This window comes from Pelophylax lessonae (assembly GCF_965119305.1).
Source record: "Pelophylax lessonae genome assembly, chromosome: 4".
In the NCBI taxonomy this organism is placed as follows: domain Eukaryota; kingdom Metazoa; phylum Chordata; class Amphibia; order Anura; family Ranidae; genus Pelophylax; species Pelophylax lessonae.
This window is the reverse complement of record NC_138771.1, coordinates 228755525-228776531: the sequence shown is the minus strand read 5'-3', so window position 1 is coordinate 228776531 and position 21007 is coordinate 228755525. Positions and strand designations below refer to the sequence as shown.

The following is a 21007-nucleotide window of genomic DNA, read 5'->3' as shown; positions in this document are numbered from 1 at the left end:
TTGTGTGTTTTGGGTTTTTTTTTTTTTATTGATTATTTATTAAATGTTTTAGGTTTGTTATAAATAAATTTAATGAAAAAATAAAAAAATAAATAAAGAAGTAACTGTTTTGTAATGTGCTAAATCTGTACATAATATGATCACTCTGCAGAAAAGTATGCAATCTATGAATGGTCAGTGTCTGGAAAGCTCTGTCTTTGAAAGAAACATTTCCAGTGGGAACTGCCACCCTGTCCAATGTAATGTAATATTTTCATGTATTCTAATATGTTATAGATAGGCTGGAATGTGCCTGGGCTTTCATGTTCGGAAAGACTCGCATCCATTGACATATTAGTGACCTACGACCTTTCTACGTTTCATCTTATTTCCCTTCTCTAAGTTCTACGCTGGCATGAAAGGTGACAAGAGAAAAATATCCTAATTTACTGGGTTTGTGAAACACCTGTTTACAATAGATCAGTTTCACGTGGAAATAGATCTGCAGCGTTTTATTTTTTGCTTTGTCCTGGGAAAGTTTCTTAGGGCATTCATAACGAAAATTTGTACCAGCCATCAAAAGAACAACCTTTTTTCAGGCTTTGGACTGCACACTGTGTCCCTGAAAGCGAAACTTTACAGCTGCCTTTTAGTGTGAGTGCCTTTGCACAGCCTAGTGCACTAAGTACATAGCCCCAGGTACTGTTTATCTAAAAGATAAGAGCACATTTACCAAAGTACAAAACTTTGTGAGAAAGTAAAAACATTTTTGTACTGTTCACAGGTACTGGTTTATAACAAACAAAAAGAAAGTGCACAATAACATATGTGAGCTAAATAAAATCAATGTGTGCCAAATAAACTCATTTAAATGAATAATGGAGAGTGTAAATCCAAATAAATAGTATTAAATATAAAGTGTTCATAAAGAAAAGTCCCATACAGAAATTTGTGCTGAGTAAAGAAAAATCCAAGGACAGCCAACTTGACACTAGGGATCCACCGATATTGTTTTTTCATTGCAGATACCGATATTTTGGTCATCACGTATCGGTATCGGCCGATATGGGCCGATATTTCGTACATTTAAAAAAAAAAAAAAATGTATTTTTTTTTACTTGACAGGTAATCTTGTGGAGGGATCTGGGGGTCTAAAAGACCCCAAACCCCTACTCTGCACTTTAAAGCATTCAAAACGCCAAGTTTGGCTGTTTTGAATGCTGTCATTTTTAATCTGGCACCAGTACCCGGAAGTGATGTCATGACATCACTTCCGGGTTTTTACATGGAGACCCGATCAGAGCCGAATGCGGCTTTGATTGGGTCTTCGGCGGCCGTGCAGGCTGGTGGGACGGGAGACCCGGGCGAGCTGCGGAAGGCAGCAGGAGGGGGAGGATGTCCCCTACCGCTCCTTGTATCGTATTACAAGACAGCCGATCGTCGGCTATGGACTCCGGTACCGGGGTGATGCCTCTCGCTGCAGGCATCACTCCAGTACAAGCACCTTCCCAAAATATCGGTAATATTGGCCACCTTGGTGGCTGATTCCGATATATCGGGGAAAGTGCATATATATCAGCTTTGTCGATAATCGGTCGATCCCTACTTGACACCCAAGATGTAATCAAACTGGAGACTTACCAGAAGGCCAGCGACCACCCTTACTCAGGGAGGTCCAAAACACCCAAATTGACTGGCAGAAGTATGGGACTTTTCTTTATGGACACTTTATAATCAATACTATTTATTTGGATATACATTCACCATTATTCATTTAATTGAGTTTATTTGTCACAAATTTATTTTATTTAGCTTGCATATGTTATTGTGTATAGCACTGCAGTTTCTTTTTGTTTGTTATCACATGCCTGGTATCAAGGTTATAGTGGTCAGCTGATAAAATTGTAGGATCCAAGCGCAGATATATTTCTTTTTTAGGTACTGGTTTATGTCAGCACAAAATTACAAACTAAACACTATGTGCAATCATGGAGAAAGCTACAATAGTTGGTTTATCTCAAGTAAAACAAGTGCATGCTTTCTTGATACAAAGCTATAGTTTATATTGTAAATTATTTATTTGGTACAATAACTAATATTAAGACTTAAAAACTGAACTCCAGGTATGATCATTATTACATATGTACATTGGTCCAGCTTGGAGCAATGTAAGTATGCATATCTCATACCTGAGGGACCGCTGAGGAAGGCAACAGTCACTGTAGTAGTCAGTGCTACCAAAATGATAGCAACAATCATCCTGGGCTGGGTGACTGCCCCAATGCATACTGACCACAGTCACTCACTCAGCACCTTTCATTTCAATAAATACAGGGCATTCTTTGATTGGGCAAGGTGGAGAGGAGGAGCAGTGACATCATGATCCCCACCTCATCCAATCAGAGCATGCCATGTATTCTTTGAAAACAAAAAAATACTAGGTTGTCTGTGAATGGTAGCAAGGCCAATAGGTGTCCCCTTTGTGGTCAGTATGCAGTGGGCACAATTTAATATGACTTTAAGTTTTAGTCCTCATTCAAACAGCCATCCAGGCTGTACACTGTCTGAATCAGCATATTTCTACAATGGATACAGCCAGCTTTTTGTGATCGGCTGTGGCCGCTTAGCCCAGCCAGTACAAATCAATGACAGGCTGCACAGCTGTTTACAGGTACTTTCAAATGGAGCAATCAATTGCGGATAAAAAACAGATAAGCAGCCCTGGAGGCAAACTGTCTGCATGAGGGTTACTTATCTTCCATGACCACATGTAATCACTCCTTGTGTGATTGCATAAAGACAGCCTTGGACAGTGTCAGCCTGTCATTGATTTGTACAAGCTCCCAGTGCTCAGCTGATTGCAAACACATGACCATATCCACTGCAGAAATCCACTGATCTGGGAGGTTTATAGCCCTGGATGGCTGAAAGCTTTACATATTTACCAGAAATTACACAGCACACACTAGATCATAAGGTTATCTCTGTATGTATGTTCCTAACTGTTTGTATTGTGTAGATGCATTTGGTTTTTCTTTTTTTGTGTAACAAATTTGTTTTCTGTATAATTACACTTTATTATTGGCGGATACACAGACCTCCATTAGAGACCAGAGGCCTAACTAGTGATCATATGACTATAAGGTTATTTGGTCATGTCCACGGTAGTGAATTGCACCACTGCCCACTGCGGCGCATTGTAACTCCGCCAACCCCCCAATGTCTTTAGAAGAGTATGCAATATATACCATCTTTGCCTTCCCCCGACTACTACTGTTTCTTGGAGTAAAGAGAAATCCTGTGTAAGTTCTGAGTCGATCCCACTGGAAACCTGTACAGGTATGGGGGTCCTCTTCCTGCTGCATGTGCCAACATTAAGCCAATCACCAAGCACCAGTGCTGTCAACTAAAAGAAGGAGAGTGAGTCAGTTGATAAAAAATGGGTGTTTCTCTTCTTTCCCTGTGGCAAACTGAGTGAAGGGAACAAAGGAATGGTGAGTATATGCAACAGGGAAACCAGGCATTAAAGTGAATGTGTTGCTTTGCCATGTGTATTTCACTGCCATGGCTGAAGACCTTCAGCAAACTCTAGTTATTGGGCTGTCATATTGGACCTCCTGGTCTCTGTGCTATATTTTACAAGGTCACAACCACACATATAAATCCACTAGGAAATAGAAAATAAAGAACTGCATCTAACATATTTACCTGCGTTATCCAAGCTCCATTTAGAAAAAAGAAATAGTCTGCAGCCACACATACTGTAGCTGCTGACCTTTAATATTAGGACACTTACCTGTCCGGGAATCCAGTGGTGTCTTCACCCAAGCCGATTTTTTAATCTGCTCTCAAGTCCTGCCACCGCAATCTCGGGTAAGGGAAATCATCAGTGAAGCCTTGCGGCTTCACTGCTGATTCCCTGCTGCACATGTGCGAAGTACGCTGCGCTTTGTGAATGGCCCGGCAGCAGGGGAAGGAGGAGGGAGGCAGAACTTCAAGAGGAGTTTGCCGTGGCAAAGTCAGCCAGAAGTGGAAGCGGGTACCTGTCAAAACCAGGTACCCACTCCCTCCTCCCCCCTGAAAGGTGCCAAATGTGGCAGCAGAGGGGGGGAGGAGGCAAAAAAGCAGAGCTTCCCCTAGATAGAGAATATTACATTTATTTTGGAGGAAAGTTAAGAATATGGTGAGATAGCCTGCATAAAATCCACCTGTGCCTACACCCTATATTTCCAACAGAAGGCTTGTATTTACAATCACTTAATTCTGATAAGAGCTGACCATTAATCATTTTGCAGTGTGTATCTTTAATTCATGTGTTCATTTAGTTTGGAAAAAAAAATGTGTAGTAATAGGCCATCAGTAAGGTAGCAAGGTGGTTAACTCAATAGAGTTGAATTACAATAACCGTAGAGAATGTTTTTCTTAGCTTGGTAAATCAAGTGAACCCGTGTCCAGTTGGAATCACATTGAATGATTAAATTGATGGTTAAAGTGAGTGCTGCTCTATTCAGTAAACATTCACTTCACTAAGTCAAAATTGTCTACCCCTTTAATAAATCAACTGCAATGAGCAAAAAATGTTTATATTTTTAAGATTTATTTAATGCTTCAAAACATTGAAACCCTAGCAATAAATTCAAAGACTCGAGTATAGCAATACTTGTGACCTAGTTTAACTATGGCAATTGAAGGCCTTATCTGATTGGTTATGCATTACTTAATAAGTGGAATTTCTAAGCTAGCAACTAACTATCCCTGGAACATTTGCTGGTTAATGCTAAACACTTTGTTGATTTCATGCTCTGCTGAAAGAGATACAAAATTGAAAGTCAAAGGTCATTTGCACTTGGTAAAAAATTTGAAACTGACATTCAATGCAAATTTTATTCATTTAAAAATGTTGTCTTCGCAGAAATAACTAATAATGCACAATCAAGTAAAACATACTTTTTTTCATCCAGGTGTGTGTGAAGGTTTGTGTCCTCTACCCAAGTTCAATTTCACATCTTCCATTGGTAAAAGGGATAGTATGCTTTTTAGGTAGACACATGACAGGTGCATTTTAAGGAAACCTTACAAGATCTTAACCTAAACCTGCCAAAAACATTTGAGATTAACATTTTTATTACAGTTATCGCAAAAGTAACTACCAACAGGCAAAATAAACCATTTGTTTTGCCCTTGTTTTGTCAGTTCTGGCATGTTGTGTTAAGTGATCATGGGATTCAGTGACCAACCTGGCTTATTATTAACTGCTTTAGCTGATTCTGCCAGCTGACATACAGTAGGAAGGGTCATGCCTTCCATTGGCCTCTGCTAACAACATCTGACTTTCCTCTTTAATTGTTTGATTCATTTTTACTCAATAACTTTTATGTTGTGCCAAAGCTGCATATTGCCTGGCAGTGTACTGGATTGATGTAGACTGTACAGGTACCCTCTTGTCATGGATCCATTGTGCTTTATACCTTGGGACTTGAACCTTTGTCATTAAATATGAGCTTATTGAATGGCATCTGAATCTTTGCTACTGAATAACTAACCTGATGTGTATACATGAATGTGGATCTATCCTTTTACACAGCCCCAGCACATTTTGAGAGGTTACCAGTCACTACTTGGGAATACCTAGTGTCTTTACCTATTTCTTGACCACCTATTTACACAGTCAGTTTATGATGCTATACCTCCAGATTAGGTTCTTTTGCTTTTAACCGCCCAACTCCCATACCCGCCAGAGAGACTACTGTTGCTGGCACTACCCCCCATGGATGGGCTAGATTATGACACCTTCTTAAACTCCTGAGGAAGCAGCTAACCCACGAAACATGTTCAGAAAGACTAGCCTAACAACCAATTTAGTTCTCCCCTTTTCATTTTAGAGGGGTATTCTATTTAATGACCTAGTCTTTTTGAAGGAGCTGTCACATGTTTTAAACTACATCCATTTATGTTGTATGTAAAAAGTCTTTGGTTTTTTTTCTTCTGTTTCCTTTTTTAATTATTTGTAATAAAATATATTTGCCCTTCCATAAAGATTTTTTTTGTCAGTTCTGGCATGTTGTGTTAAGTGATCATGGGACTCGGTGACCAACCTGGTTTATTGTTAACTGCTGTAGCAAATTCTGCCTGCTGACATACAGTAGGCTAGTATTTTTCAGGAAAGGTCATGTATTTCTTTGGCCTCTGCTAACAACATCTGACTTTCCTCTTTAATTGTGTGATTAATTTTTGCTCAATAACTTTTATGTTGTGCCACTAGAAAAACAAGATGTGTGACTCATAGTGTGTTTGTGGTGCTCACACTTGTATGAAGCCACTGTAATTGGCCTTTCGTTTCACAGAGCACGAAATGTCACACTGGTCATTGGTCTGCACCACATCAAACCACACCATTGTATCCCAGGATAAAAGAAAAGTGTGAGCTTAGTAAACTTAATCACTGCTCAGGATAAAATTGGTGTTGTTACCACAAAAACACAAACCATCATTGTTTAAGAATGAGCTCAATTCTATTATGATAAATCTGTCCCTCATTTCTATTTTTAATTATTATATCATCTCAAAGTGCTTGTTTATGCTGTCTAGACATGTGCAAGTGGGCTACTGTTTTTCTGCATTGACTTATAATGCTTTTCTTTTTTTCTTTTGAACAGCATATTTGGACCAAGATGTCAGGGAATGTGTTGTTTCCATCAGTTCTGGTAATCTTCTTTGGACTAGTGTGGAATAGTGTTGAACAATGCGAGGAGGCAGCTAAAATTTCAGAGATGAACATTGATATCAAATATAACCTCCAGTCCTTCACTGCGGATACACAAATACATAATATCCTTCAGCACAATGGCTACATTTATGTGGGGGCAGTAAACAAGCTCTTTGTACTAAATGAAAACCTCACTAAAGTATATGAGTACAAAACAGGACCTGTAATAGAGCAGTCTAACTGTGGTGGACCTTGTGAGGGCTGTCTGGACAAGGAAACATCATCAAATGGTACTTGGAAGGACAATGTCAATATGGCTTTACTTTTTGAAGACTTCTATGAGGATCAACTGATAAGCTGTGGAAGTGTCCATCAAGGAACCTGTCAGCGGCATGTGCTCAACCCTAAGAAACCCTGGGACATAGGACATGAGGTTTACTGTTTGTTCTCCTCGTTGAATACAAATGTCACAGATTATTGTCCTGACTGTGTTGTCAGTGATTTGGGAAGTAAAATCCTGGTAATGGAAAAGGATAGGTTTGTCAAATTCTATGTAGGCAACACACTTAGAGGGTCACCCTCCAGTCTTCATTCAGTGTCGGTCCGGAGACTAAAAGAGACACAAGATGGCTTTGAGTTTCTCACAGATCATTCCTACATGGATGTCCTTCCCAAATTTAGAGAGTCATATCCGATCCACTACATGTATACCTTTAAAAGTAAAGATTTTATTTACTTTTTAACAGTACAGAAAGAATCCATGGACTCCCAAGCCTATCACACTAGAATTGTCCGATTTTGTGCTTCAGACTCCGAGCTACGCTCCTATATTGAAATGCCTTTTGAGTGTTTTTATACAGAGAGGCGCAGGAAAAGGACGACTGCGGGAGAGAATTTTAATATTTTACAAGCTGCCACTATCGGTAAGGCAGGTGAAACCTTGGCAAGTGAGACTAACTTCAATCCAGATGATGACATTTTGTATGCTGTCTTTGCCCAAAGTAAGCCGGACTCTGCTGAATTGATGAACAGATCTGCTGTATGTGCAGTGTCTATAAATAGGATCAATGAGGTCTTCAACCAAGGTGTAGGAACTCACACCAACTGTCTGGAGCATTTTTATGGAAGAGGTGGCCACAATGCATGTATTATTAACAAGGTGAGTTCCATGTGTTTAGTCCACAGTGAGTTCTACATATGAATACTACTTATATACTAACATGTATTACATTTCCGCCATTAAACGCAATCTAGTCAAGTTTGTAAACAAGGTATACAGTATATTATACTGTAATATACTTCTCAATAAGACATGATATAAGAAAATTATTTATGCAGAAAATGTAAATGTATTCATAAAATCACCATCCCTCATGTTTACAGAATTCACTTGTCTTACAGTAAGTTGTGCATGAATTTTTGCAGCACTAAATTAACCAAAAACATAAACCGATGCCATAAATGGTGGCCCATTAGTTCCAATATATTTTTATTGCATATAAGGAATCAACATTTGGGAAAGCTTAGGAAACAAACTATTTTCCTCACCTTCTCTTGTAAAATATACACTTTATAAAACCATTGGCAGATTACTTACAAATTTGTACCTCACTGTGTTTTAAAGAAATAGATTTAGACCTTACCATGTCTTTTCTCATACTGCTATGTCTATGCCTTTATTATGACTTCCTTTGCAGTCTTGGGATTGTAATAGGAACAGAAACAACCACAGCATCCCATTAGATGTGCACTACCCTTCCCCAGTCTCCCACCAAATATAAAAACAAATATAAAACCCCTAATGCAGGGGATGCCTATAATTTGACATCCAAGGTCGACTTCTGGTAGAAGCAGTGAACCAATTACAAACTTGTCTGAGCAGTAATTGTATATCATATTTTCTTTTTTTTTTTTTTTAAATGTGGTGTCTTTATATAACCAGTTTTGAGTGTGGACATGCTACCCACATTTAAAAAAAGCTTAATGAAAGTACAATGAGCATACGTAGCACACCCTTTCCTTTTCCCCCTCTGCCTCTTCGTGATGTGAAAATGAGAGCCAGGAGTTGCAGTGTTATACTGCAGCTTTTACTCCCTCTGATGTAAAAGAAACTAACTTTCTGATTAGTGTTTATAAACCTTGTTCAAGGACAGGTGGTAGCGCTTAAATCTCTCAAGTGGACAGGAACAGAATCAGTAATGATGTGAAAAAATGTGCACTGTTGGCAAATCCAAGAAGCCAGGGACTGACTCAATCTACATCAAACTGCACCTATAATTAAAATATATAATTTTTAGGTGGGGTATACTAAGGTTCTATGTAAAAGTTAAAAAAGCACTGCACAATTAAAAGGCACAGCAATCTGCATTGTGCTCTGCTTACTTAAGGACTCTGAAGAAAGTGGAGCACATTTAAAATGAATGAAGAACAAAAGCCAGTGTTAGGCTGCATTCACACTTGAGCGTAGCGTTTTACCGCGATTTTTACAGCAATTTTACCGCAATATTTACCGTGATTTTACCGCGATTTTCAGGCGTTTTTGTAGGCAGGCATTGATATCTATCAAAAACGCTGGTAATCAGCCCAAAAAGAAGCTCATGTACTTTTTTCAGCTACAGGCATTTTGCTTCAGGCGTTAAAACGCTCAGATGTGAACAGGGGCCATTTAAATGAATGGGGTTTTACTTGTTGGGCGTTTTGGAACATTTTTTTTGAGCGTTTATGGAGCTGAAAAACGCTCAAAAATGCCCAGGTGTGAATGGAGCCTAAAGGTGGAAGTTAACCCTTGAATTAAATGCATAGCACCATGGGTAACTTCTGTCTGCGCTCTGGTTGTCCAGCAATGAGCACTGGAAACTGCTAGCCATTTACCATGGACACCATTTAACTAATGGTCCCCCCTACATCCCAGTCAAGCTTTGAAATCACAATATGTAGCCAGTATGGGGGTTAATTGACACATGAGTTGCATGGTGCCACTGAAAAATAGCCGGCAGGTTCCAATGTTGATTGCTGGACAATAATAGCGCTGACAGAGGTCAAACATGGTACTATGTAGTGTTGAGCGAACACGGACTGTATTATTTGGGTAAAACTTTACTGTATGTTCGGGTTTAAAATCCGTGTTCGGTAATTTTATTTCCTGTTTTGTATGTAATGGCGCGCTTTTAATGGCGGGCTTTCAACAGCCAATCAACAAGCGTTTGACTGGTGTGCGCCATCACAGCCATGCCTACTAATGTATTAGTAGCTGTGATTGGCTAGCTGAACCATGTGACCCAGGTCTTTATAAGCTCGAGAGACACAGCGCGGTGCGTCAGTCTGCTGTAGTGTAGGGAGAGAGCACACAGAACGGTGCTGGCTGCTGCTGATTAGGGACAGACAGGGTAAAACAACATTGTGCTGAAAAGAATGCAGGGACAGGTCGGAGTGTAGGCAGGGAAAGATATTTGAGCATTTTAGGGACAGGCTGGAGAGATTAGGCAGGGAGAGATTAGGAGACACAGGACAGAAAAATCGTCCGTTAGCGATCTACATCGATTTTGCTGTGTGGGGGGTGGTGCAGTGAACAATCTTTTTGCCCTCACTTGAGCCCACTGAGGAGGAGGAGGAGGAGGGAGAAAAAAATATATTTTTATCAATCTGTTGTGTGCAGCGTTCAGCTATATTTTACTACAGATTGCTGTTCTAATCTGCTATTTAAAAATTACAAATTTAAAGGGCAATTTTTTTTTAAGAGCACTTGCCATGCAATTAACTACATTTTGCTGCCATTTGCAGCACTCTAGCCTTTTCCATCGTTTTTTTAGAGCCATTTTAGTGCCTGAAAGTTCGGGTCCCCATTGACTTCAATGGGGTTCGGTGTCCGGGTAAAGTTTGAAAAAAGTCCGGGACACGGACCCGGACTTTTTTTTCAAGTTCGGCCGAACCCGCAGAACATGGACATCCAGGTGTCCGCTCAACTCTAGTACTATGCATTTATCAAGATACATGTGTTTTATGACTGTTTAATGTCCATAGAGTAGTTCTAGGGAGAACATCCACTTCAGGTAGAGAGGTAAGTGACACACTGCACTATCCACACTGCAGCCTTCATTTTATAAATAGGCCATCAAAGGCAGGTCACTGGGGGAAGGAACTCTGCTGTGTATAGGGAAAAGTGAATAGCAGCATGCAGTAGTCACTACCCACTATAATTAGGCCTAAGTAGTCACCCATCACATTTACAGTCATATTGGTGCAGTTTGCATAGAAACAAATCAGCTTCTAGGTTTTATTGCCAAACTTAATTGAACAAGCTGAATTTAAAGGCTGATTGGCTTCCATGTACAGCTGCACCAGGTTTCGAGTGCTTGAACTTTAGTAAATCCCTCCCTGAAATGGCTTTAAAACGTATATATATGTTAAAACATATATATATATATATATATATATGTATGCACTAATGAAAAAGATAAATATATATAATAGATTGTAAAAAGTGTACAAAATTTACAGCCATATGGTGAATTAGATAATTCAATAAACAATTAATAATCCATGTAATTTGTGATGTTTTAATGCCCGCTGATGTCGGCTGTCAGCAAGGCTTATTGCTGTTTGAATGTTAATTTTCATTTTAACAATGTGAGTACCTTTTTTTCCTTTTTTACAATAAATACACTTTTAGCAGTATTCACGCTATGCGCACCCTTTGATATTCTTCTTCTATTGCGCTTGTTTTAGAACTTACAGTATCTCACAAAAGTGAGTACACCCCTCACATTTTTGTAAATATTTTATTATACCTTTTCATGTGACAACACTGAAGAAATGACACTTTGCTACAATGTAAAGTAGTGAGTGTACAGCGTCTATAACAGTGTAAAATTTCTGTCCCCTCAAAATAACTCAACACACAGCCATTAATCTCTAAACCGCTGGCAACAAAAGTGAGTACACCCCTAAGTGACAATGTGCGAATTGGGCCCAAATTGTCATTATTTTGTGTGGCTATCATTATTTTTCAGCACTGCCTAAGCCTTTTGGGCATGGAGTTCACCAGAGCTTCACAGGTTGCCACTGGAGTCCTCTTCCACTCCTCCATGACAACATCACAGAGCTGGTGGATGTTAGATGACCTTGCGCTGCTCCACCTTCCGTTTGAGGATGCCCCACAGATGCTCAATAGAGTTTAGGTCTGGAGACATGCTTGGCCAGTTCATCACCTTTACCCTCAGCTTCTTTAGCAAGGCAGTGGAGGTGTGTTTTGGGTCATTATCATGTTGGAATACTGCCTTGCGGCCCAGTCTTTGAAGGGAGGAGATCATGCTCTGCTTAAGTATGTCCCAGTACATCTTGGCATTCATGGTTCCCTCAATGAACTATAGCTCCCCAGTGCTGTGTATAAAAAAGCAGGTGCGCTAAACTTGTGTGAATAAACCAAAATATCTCATGTACTACTGGTGAGTTATTCAATCTTCACAAAAAATAATACCAGTGTAGGATATATGATAGGTTATCTGATAAAGCTAGTGTCTTCACATGAAGATCAGATATTCTTATCAAAAAAAATAAATAGGATATAATTAACAACTAAATCATATCACATAAAGGAGTGTGTGAACAAACAGTTCCTTTAAAAAGTGACAAGAGAGATAGGTGTACAAACAATTCTGTGATGTATACAAGTGAATACACTCATTAAAGTGCAAAGAAAAGTCCATAAATTAGTGGTGCTTCTTTGGAGAATTCCAGGTGATCATGTGAAAAAAATACAGCAAATCCTGTGCAATGAACATCCGCCACCTAAGCTGGATTAGCCCCTTACCGGAGCAGAAGAATACAAGGGCGTATATGCTGTTACCAGATGAGATCCCCAGATGAAAAAGGTGGGTAAATGGTGGAAATACCCCTCTGGGTAGGGGAAAGATGTGCCTCTTACCAGATAACAAATGGCTCTGGGCTCGAATACCAGGTTTCCCTGGGAATCGGAACTTCCTCTCCTGATAACCAATTACTGGGTCAATCCCCTCTGATGCCGATGACAAGGGCCCTTTTCAGAGTACCATGCAAGAAAAAAAAAAACGACCAATGGTGCAGTACCTTCTAAACGATTTATTTAGTAAAGAAAAGGATGCACTTACATGGACAACTTGACATAGAGCATAGACAGGATCCTCTAGAAAGAGGAGCGCCGCACCGCACTGCAGGCGGCCGCGGCTTCCCGATCACTCGGATCCTGTCTATGCTCTATGTCAAGTTGTCCATGTAAGTGCATCCTTTTCTTTACTAAATAAATCGTTTAGAAGGTACTGCACCATTGGTTGTTTTTTTCCTTGCATGGTACTCCGGGAGGGCCCTTGTCATCGGCATCAGAGGGGATTGACCCAGCAATTGGTTATCAGGAGAGGAAGTTCCGATTCCCAGGGAAACCTGGTATTCGAGCCCAGAGCCATCTGTTATCTGGTAAGAGGCACATCTTCCCCTACCTAGAGGGGTATTTCAACCATTTACCCACCTTTTTCACCTGGGGATCTCATCTGGTAACAGCATATACGCCCTTGTATTCTTCTGCTCCGGTAAGGGGCTAATCCAGCTTAGGTGGCTGATGTTCATTGCACAGGAGTTGCTGTATTTTTTTCACATGATCACCTGGAATTCTCCAAAGAAGCACCACTAATTTATGGACTTTTCTTTGCACTTTAATGAGTGTATTTACTTGTATACATCACAGAATTGTTTGTACACCTATCTCTCTTGTCACTTTTTAAAGGAACTGTTTGTTCACACACTCCTTTATGTGATATGATTTAGTTGTTAATTATATCCTATTTATTTTATTTGATAAGAATATCTGATCTTCGTGTGAAGACACTAGCTTTATCAGATAACCTATCATATATCCTACACTGGTATTATTTTTTTGTGAAGATTGAATAACTCACCAGTAGTACACGAGATATTTTGGTTTATTCACACAAGTTTAGCGCACCAGCTTTTTTATATACAATACTTTTCCACTGGATCTAAGGTTTGCAGCTTTACTTCATACACCTATCCTGCGCACTTATTTTCTATACCTTTAGCTCCCCAGTGCTGGCAGCACTCATGAAGTCTCAGACTATGACACTCCCACCACCATGCTTGACAGTAGGCAAGACACACTTGTCTTTGTACTCCTCATCTGGTTGCCACCACTCACGCTTGACACTATCTGTACCAAATTAATTTATCTTGGTCTCATCAGACCACAGGACATGGTTCCAGTAATCCATGTCCTTAGTCTGCTTGTCTTGTTTGCGGGCTTTCTTGTGCATCATCTTTAGAAGAGGCTTCCTTCTGGAACGACAGCCATGCAGACCAATTTGAAGCAGTGTGGGGCGTATGGTCTGAGCATTGACAGGCTGACCCCCCACCCCTTCAACCTCTGCAGCAATGCTGGCAGCACTCATCTGTCTATTTCCCAAAGACAACCTCTGGATATGATGCTTAGCATGTGCACTCAACTTCTTTGGTCAACCATGGCGAGCACAGTTCTGAGTGGAACCTGTCCTTTTAAATCGCTGTATGGTCTTGGCCACCATGCTGCAGCTCAGTTTCAGGGTCTTGGCAATCTTCTTATAGCCAAGGCCATCTTTATGTAGAGAACCAATTCTTTTTTTTCACATCCTCAGAGAGTTCTTTGCCATGAGGTGCCATGTTGAACTTCCAGTGACTAGTATGAGAGAGTAAGAGTGATTAACACCAAATTTAACACAGCTGCTCCCCATTCACACCTGAGACCTTGTAACACTAACAAGTCACATGACACCAGGGAGGGAAAATGGCTAATTGGGCCCAATTTGGACATGTTCACCTAGGCGTGCACTCACTTTTGTTGCCAGCAGTTTAGACATTAATGGCTGTGTGTTGAGTTATTTTGAGGGGACAGCAGATTGACACTGTTATACAAGCTGTACACTCACTACTTTACATTGTAGCAAAGTGTAATTTCTTCAGTGTTGTCACATGATGTGCGGTACAGCTCCTTGGACAGAGGTCTGCTCTTAAATAACAGCAAGGCATGACCACTCTATAATTTGAAAGTCCATTCCCTCCAGTAAGGAGATTTGCCTTATCACAGTGGTCCCATGTGTGTCTATCTATCACACTAAAGTTGCTGCCGGGATTTCCATCTTTCAGCATTTATGCCATATGGACTCTTTTATGAACCAATTTTTGTTTTATTAGGCACTGCATATTATCTGGATTAATACTTTAATTTGGAATCAACACATTAATGCTTGCTGCTAATCTATGGCTTTATGGATATTTTCACATTTATATTGAAAACAATGATTAGCTAAACCAACAAGTGCTTTTTTTTTAACCACTACTATTCCTTTATACTGGCTTTTGAAAACTTACAAATGCAGCAATTAGATGAAAGTTTTAGCACTGTGAAACAGTTTTTGGAAGTTAAAAAGTGCATTTTATGTACAACTATATAGATCACACCACAATAAGGGACAAATGAGGAGGAAAGAGGGACTGAGGGACTTTGTTCCAAATCAGGGACAGTCACTCAGAATCAGGGAGCTATGTATTTGTTGGTGATACATAGACTCTTAATTGTTTATTGAATTATCTAATTCACTGTATAACTGAAAAATTTGTACACTTTTTACAATCTATTATATATTAATAACTTTTGCATTAGTGCTCTGTATGGTCTGTGTGTATATATATATATATATATATATATATATATATTTATATATATATATATATATATATATATATATATATATATATATATTTATGTTTTAAAACCATTTCAGGTTATTTAAATGGTATATGGGTATAGCTCTTGTGGAATATTATTACACTTAAGCGCAAAACACTTTAGTTTTTTTTTTTGTAGTAAATCTCTGCCGTTGTATATATAAAGTGAACAGAACGTAGAAATGACTAGGCGTGCCTATGATGTAAACCTGGCCCTGGGTTCAGCAGCCACACCACTAGTGCCATTAGAGTTTAGCAGATGATTCCATTCCGTTTAAAAACATTGATTTAAGGCTGATATATAAAAAGCATTTGTGGAGTAAAATTGAATCTGGGGAAATAAAATTGTGTCTCACATAGAGCGCCGTTCTTGGTCGGCAGCTGCTTCTTGGTGGCTGAATCATTTACTTGCTGACAGAAAATGTCCCAGGGGGACACAATGGCACAGCATCCACAGCATGGATTAACCCTTTCATTTAGTTTTCCTCCTTTTAAAGCATGGCAGCTGTCATATAAATCCTGCCTCTTTGTAGTCTGGAAGTCATATGTGACATTACAGCAACTGACAGAGCTTTTCATTAAAGTTTGAGGATCTGGCTATTGAGCCAACTTAGTGTTTCTTATCAGGAGTACATTTAATAATAAGGGGGTATTCCAGGAGTACAGTCCAGCTCGTACTACTAACATCCTGTGTTTGGTGGACATCTTTACTGATGTAACTCTGGTTCTGCCTAAAGTACCTGATATACTGTAAATGTGAAATGTCATGATGTAAGGTATAGTCAAACTTCTTCTCCTGGTCTATTCACCCCTATCATCATTATTTTGGGTTGCCATTTAGATACATTCCTAATGGTGGCTAAATTATTTGAGCTAATAATACTTTTTTGTTCAGAAGATATGTGCAGGAACTACCCCCCAGGTCACCCTAAAATGATGACAAGTGACAAGTCAGTAGCAGCACCCTGAGTACAGGGCCAGTTCCAGCAAAAAAAGGCTTGGATTTATACATTCACACTGATTATGAGCAATTCAATTTATCAAATGAAATTTAAATCACAAACCATAGATTTATTGAGTTTATCAAATGTCAGTTGCCCCTTAATAGCTTGAGCAAATATCTGTGGGTACTGGAGCACCAATTGTAATACAGACAGATAGGGGTGATCATTTTCAATTGATCATTTACATTTATTTATTATTAAATAATCCACACTTTCGGTTGTTCATAAAACATGGAACTATAGTATGTGTGTTGCATTGTACCATATCTTAATCGATAAATCCCAATCAGTCACAAATCTAAATGCGTATGCCCACCTTGGGAGACGTGGCGTGACTCCATGATTTAATCAGCTTTAAAGTGATTGTAAAGGCAGAAGGTTTTTTATCTTAATGAATTGAATTCTATGCATTAGGATAAAAAGCTTTCTGTGTGCAGCAGCCCCCAGCCCCCCTAATACTTACCTGAGCCCATCTCTATTCAGCAATGTCCACAAGTGCCTCGGCCGTCCAGGAATCTCCCTCATGATTGGCTGAGACACAGCAGTGGTGTTACTGGCTCCCACTGCTATCAATCAAACTTAGTTAGCCATTTAGGAGACAGAGGGGGTGGAGTCGAACCACAGCTCCCTGTTTGAATGAAGTCGCAGCTTGGCTCGAGTGCCCCCATTGCAAGCTGCTTGCTGTGGGGGCACTCGACAGGATAGAGTAGCCAGGAGCTCCAGCCAGGGACCCGAGAAGAGGAGGATCCAGACTTCCCTGTGCAAAACCACTGCACAGAGCAGGTAAGTATGACATGTTTGTTATTTTAATAGATAAAAAAACTATACTTTAGAATCACTTTAAGCCCAACTCTGAGATGCTATTAAATATACTCATGATACCCCCTTCCCCTTGCATTGTGTGGGTTAAATGCTTGTTTGGCTAGGGAAAAAGGAATAAGTTCAAATGCTTAACTTATTCCTCGCTCCTGCAGGATTGCTCTTAAGCATGTGACCAGTTCCCCAAGCTGGTCCATTGCCATCCGATAGAGAAAAGCAGGGCTGTGTCCATGTCCACTCTGCATAGTGGAGCGAACACGGACCCGCCTTCCACCTGCTCAGCGGGGATCAGCGGAGAGATCCCCTGCTGAAGAGGCAGGTGCACATTACCAAGTCTGCCCCAAGGTAAAGGGCCTTAGGAAGTATTTGCATCCCTACTACTTAAACTTGAGTAGGAAAATGTTTTACCAACAGTCATTAATCACCTGCCTATTTGTAGTCTTGAGGTGACCACACCAGTCTCCATATGATCATTAAATTGACTAACATGATAAATTAATTAAGAACCATAAACCACAGACCATCCATTAAACTGCTCTAGTGATCTGGCAAGTCAATTAACCATGGCAGAATTTTATTGATCATGTCTGATCAAACAAACAAATATTTGCATGTGTGTCAGACAACCGATCGTAATACAGATCAATAAAATGCTTGTTTTCGATAGACCATTTCTTTTTCTGTTTCAGTGAATACCGTATATATTGTATTGGTCAATATTTTAATTTAAATCAATTAATGAGTTTGCAGCTTTTATTTAACTAATGTTTTCTTTAGTTTAGTTTATATGTCTTTATTAACAGAGAAAATGCAGTAGCAGTTCATTTCACTTTGCTTGATGTTCATGGAAAACTAGATGTGTATACCCGGAGATAAAATGTTTTTTTAAAAACTAATTGTTACCGGATCAGTTCATCGTACCAAAGATTAACAGCAGTAATATATTAATAAAAAGAGAGCAGTTGTTCCGTACATATGTATGCACATATGGGATACTTAGTAAGCATTGGCAGAGAGCTTGTTAGCTATCCAAGGCAAAGCATGCAAGAAAGCTTGTCCTGTATGTACAAAGTAAACTGATTGTTCCCAAGATATTATGCTGTGCATGTCTCAAGATAAAGCCCTTTAACTTTAATCATCAGAACCTAAGGTTACATCAGGTTTGGATTATCAGTAAGCACGTTTATCAAGTCCGTGACAATCCATGTAACATCAGGAATGTTATACTTTACTATATTTTCTTTTTGTCACATTGATCCACAGCTCCACAGCCGTATATATTTATATGGTAGATTTAATAGTCATCCATTGTCTACTGATAATATTAATCATTTGCCCAACAGGTGATTTTTTTTTAAATTCTTCTATTAGAACATATATTATTTCTTCTAGTCAGAAAATATGTGCATTTGAACCATGCTACTATAAATGATGGTTGAGGTGATAAAAAATCTGAAATGTAGTTCAGAAGGAAAGACGTCAATGTGCAAGCATACTGATAGACATTTCTAATATGTGAGGTGTCTTGATAGTATCATGAAATTATATACAGGTTTGCAACTATGATAACGGAGCAGCAAAAACTCTTTCTGGGTGTGAGTAAACATAAAATGACTACAACGCAACCTGGATTTAGCCCCAGATGAAACAATGGTCTATCAGTGATGGCGAACATTGGCACCTTGGATGTTTTGGAACTACATTTCCCATCATGCTCATGCACTCTGCAGTGTAGTTTAGCATCATGGGGAATGTAGTTCCAAAACATCTGGGGTGCCAAGGTTCGCCATCACTGGGCTAGATAATCCTGAAAGAATAACATGAATTTGTAAAATAGAAAAAGAGAGATTGCTACAGGTTCTCCTCAGTCTAGACCAGGGATCCTCAAACTACGGCCCTCCAGCTGTTACGGAACTACACATCCCATGAGGCATTGTAGAACTCTGACATTCACAGGCATGACTAGGCATGATGGGAATTGTAGTTCCTGAACAACTGGAGGGCCATAGTTTGAAGACCCCTGGTCTAGACCATAATTACATTACACAACAGTGTTGTTTTGCTTAACATTCCCTCTAAACGCCAGTACACGTTAATACATGACTATACTCTGGTCTGGCATCACCTGGCAGACAGACCTCTGCAAAGGTCAGTAATACCGTCAAAGAGCAATGTAAAATTGGTGAACTACTACCACAAAAACTCTCTGTGGAAATTCTCTAGAGAGGTGACCCCAAATTTTACTGCCTTGCTACTCCTATCTCTGCAGTTGTGTTAAAAGCATTGTTTGTCTGACTTTGATGTACAAAAGATATTACCACCAGATACCTGCAAAATGAATTTAAATAGCTATCGTGCATGCAGGTGGTCCAATCTTATGTTAATGAAAGTTGCAAAAAATATCATATTCCCCCAGGGGTTGGACAAAAGTATGGAAACACTTCATGATTTGCAGGTGTGATAGCGGAAGTGATATAACATTCTTTTGCTGCCGCTGTGTGATGAGACACCTAGCTAACAGGTTGGAAGCCTCCCTTTCATCATTTACTGCGTGCACAGCTAGTAATACAGAGTCATGTTAGAGCTTACTGAATTTCAAAGAAGGCAAATTGATGGTGCCCGCTTAGCTGGTGCCTCTGGTACTCAAGTTGGCAATTTATTTGTGGTGTCGCGAGGTACAGTGTCAAAGGTTTTGACGGCATATGCAGTTTCCAAGAAAACCTCGCCTGATAAGCAAAAGCGCTGTTGATGTGGTTAACTGACTGAAAGAGACAAAAGGACATTGCACGGGATCGTGACCCAGAATAAGGAAACAACTGCTGCAAAAGTGACTGCAGAGCTCAATCTCAGTCTTCCAAAGCCCATGTCCACAAAAACTGTGTGGAGGAAACTCCATAAGCAAAACATTCACTGGTGAGCTGCAATTGCCAAACTTGTGACCGATATTAAAGCGTTACTAAGCCCAAGACCCTGCATTCACTATATCTGGTTATCTGGTCTCCCACAGTACACAGGACATAGAAGTGCAATAATTTTTACAAATATAATCTGCCAAATACCTTTCCTCCTCAGCAGTATTTAGCAGTTTTGTGTCAATGTCCAGCTGAGCACTGGTTTAAGCTTGTAGGGGAAGTTTTTATTCACCTCTCACTGTCCCTTGGCTTCTGAATCTTTGTCTGGACAGTGCTGATTGGCCCTGTGCCGATCACATGCACCCTCCCACAAAAAATACAATACACATCAAACTGACAATATGCAGTGTGCTCCCAAGGCTCTGTACTATCAGGAGATGGATTAAGGACTGTGGAATAAGGGGAGGATCAGAGAAGACAGGATCAAACAGCTTGTTTACACAATGTTCAGGATTAACCCCCTAGGTTTCACAGTGAGTATACCAGGCATGATTTACTGCATATACAAACTGATTTTTCTGTTGAGGGTTTAGCAACAATTTAATGCTCAGAAGCGGAGAGAGTGGTGCAACACCCATAAATTATGGAATATTGATCAATGGAAGACTGTAATATGGTCCGATGAATCCAGCTTCACACTGTTCCAAAATCCCGACCACTGGCTGTGTTTATGTGTGGCGAACACCGTCCCAAGCTTACGACCAGGACTGTCTTGTACCAACAGTAAAGCCCTGTGCAGTTGCAATAATGGTTTTGGCAGCCATATCTTGGTTTTCTGCAGGCCTCCTCATCACCTTGAAAGTTAGAGTCACTGCTACCAACTATGTACAATTTTGGCTGAA

The 21007-nt window shown here is 39.8% G+C and overlaps 1 protein-coding gene across 1 annotated transcript in view; it reads left to right on the top strand.

Annotated features, from left to right (window-relative positions):
- MET (MET proto-oncogene, receptor tyrosine kinase) overlaps positions 1-21007 on the top strand; it is a 188510-nt gene that overhangs the window by 38381 nt on the left and 129122 nt on the right. Inside the window, exon 2 of the mRNA XM_082254068.1 lies at positions 6636-7844. Within this exon, the coding sequence (XP_082110194.1) occupies positions 6651-7844 (1194 nt within the window). The 5' untranslated portion in view covers positions 6636-6650. The remainder of the gene's footprint in view (positions 1-6635; positions 7845-21007) is intronic.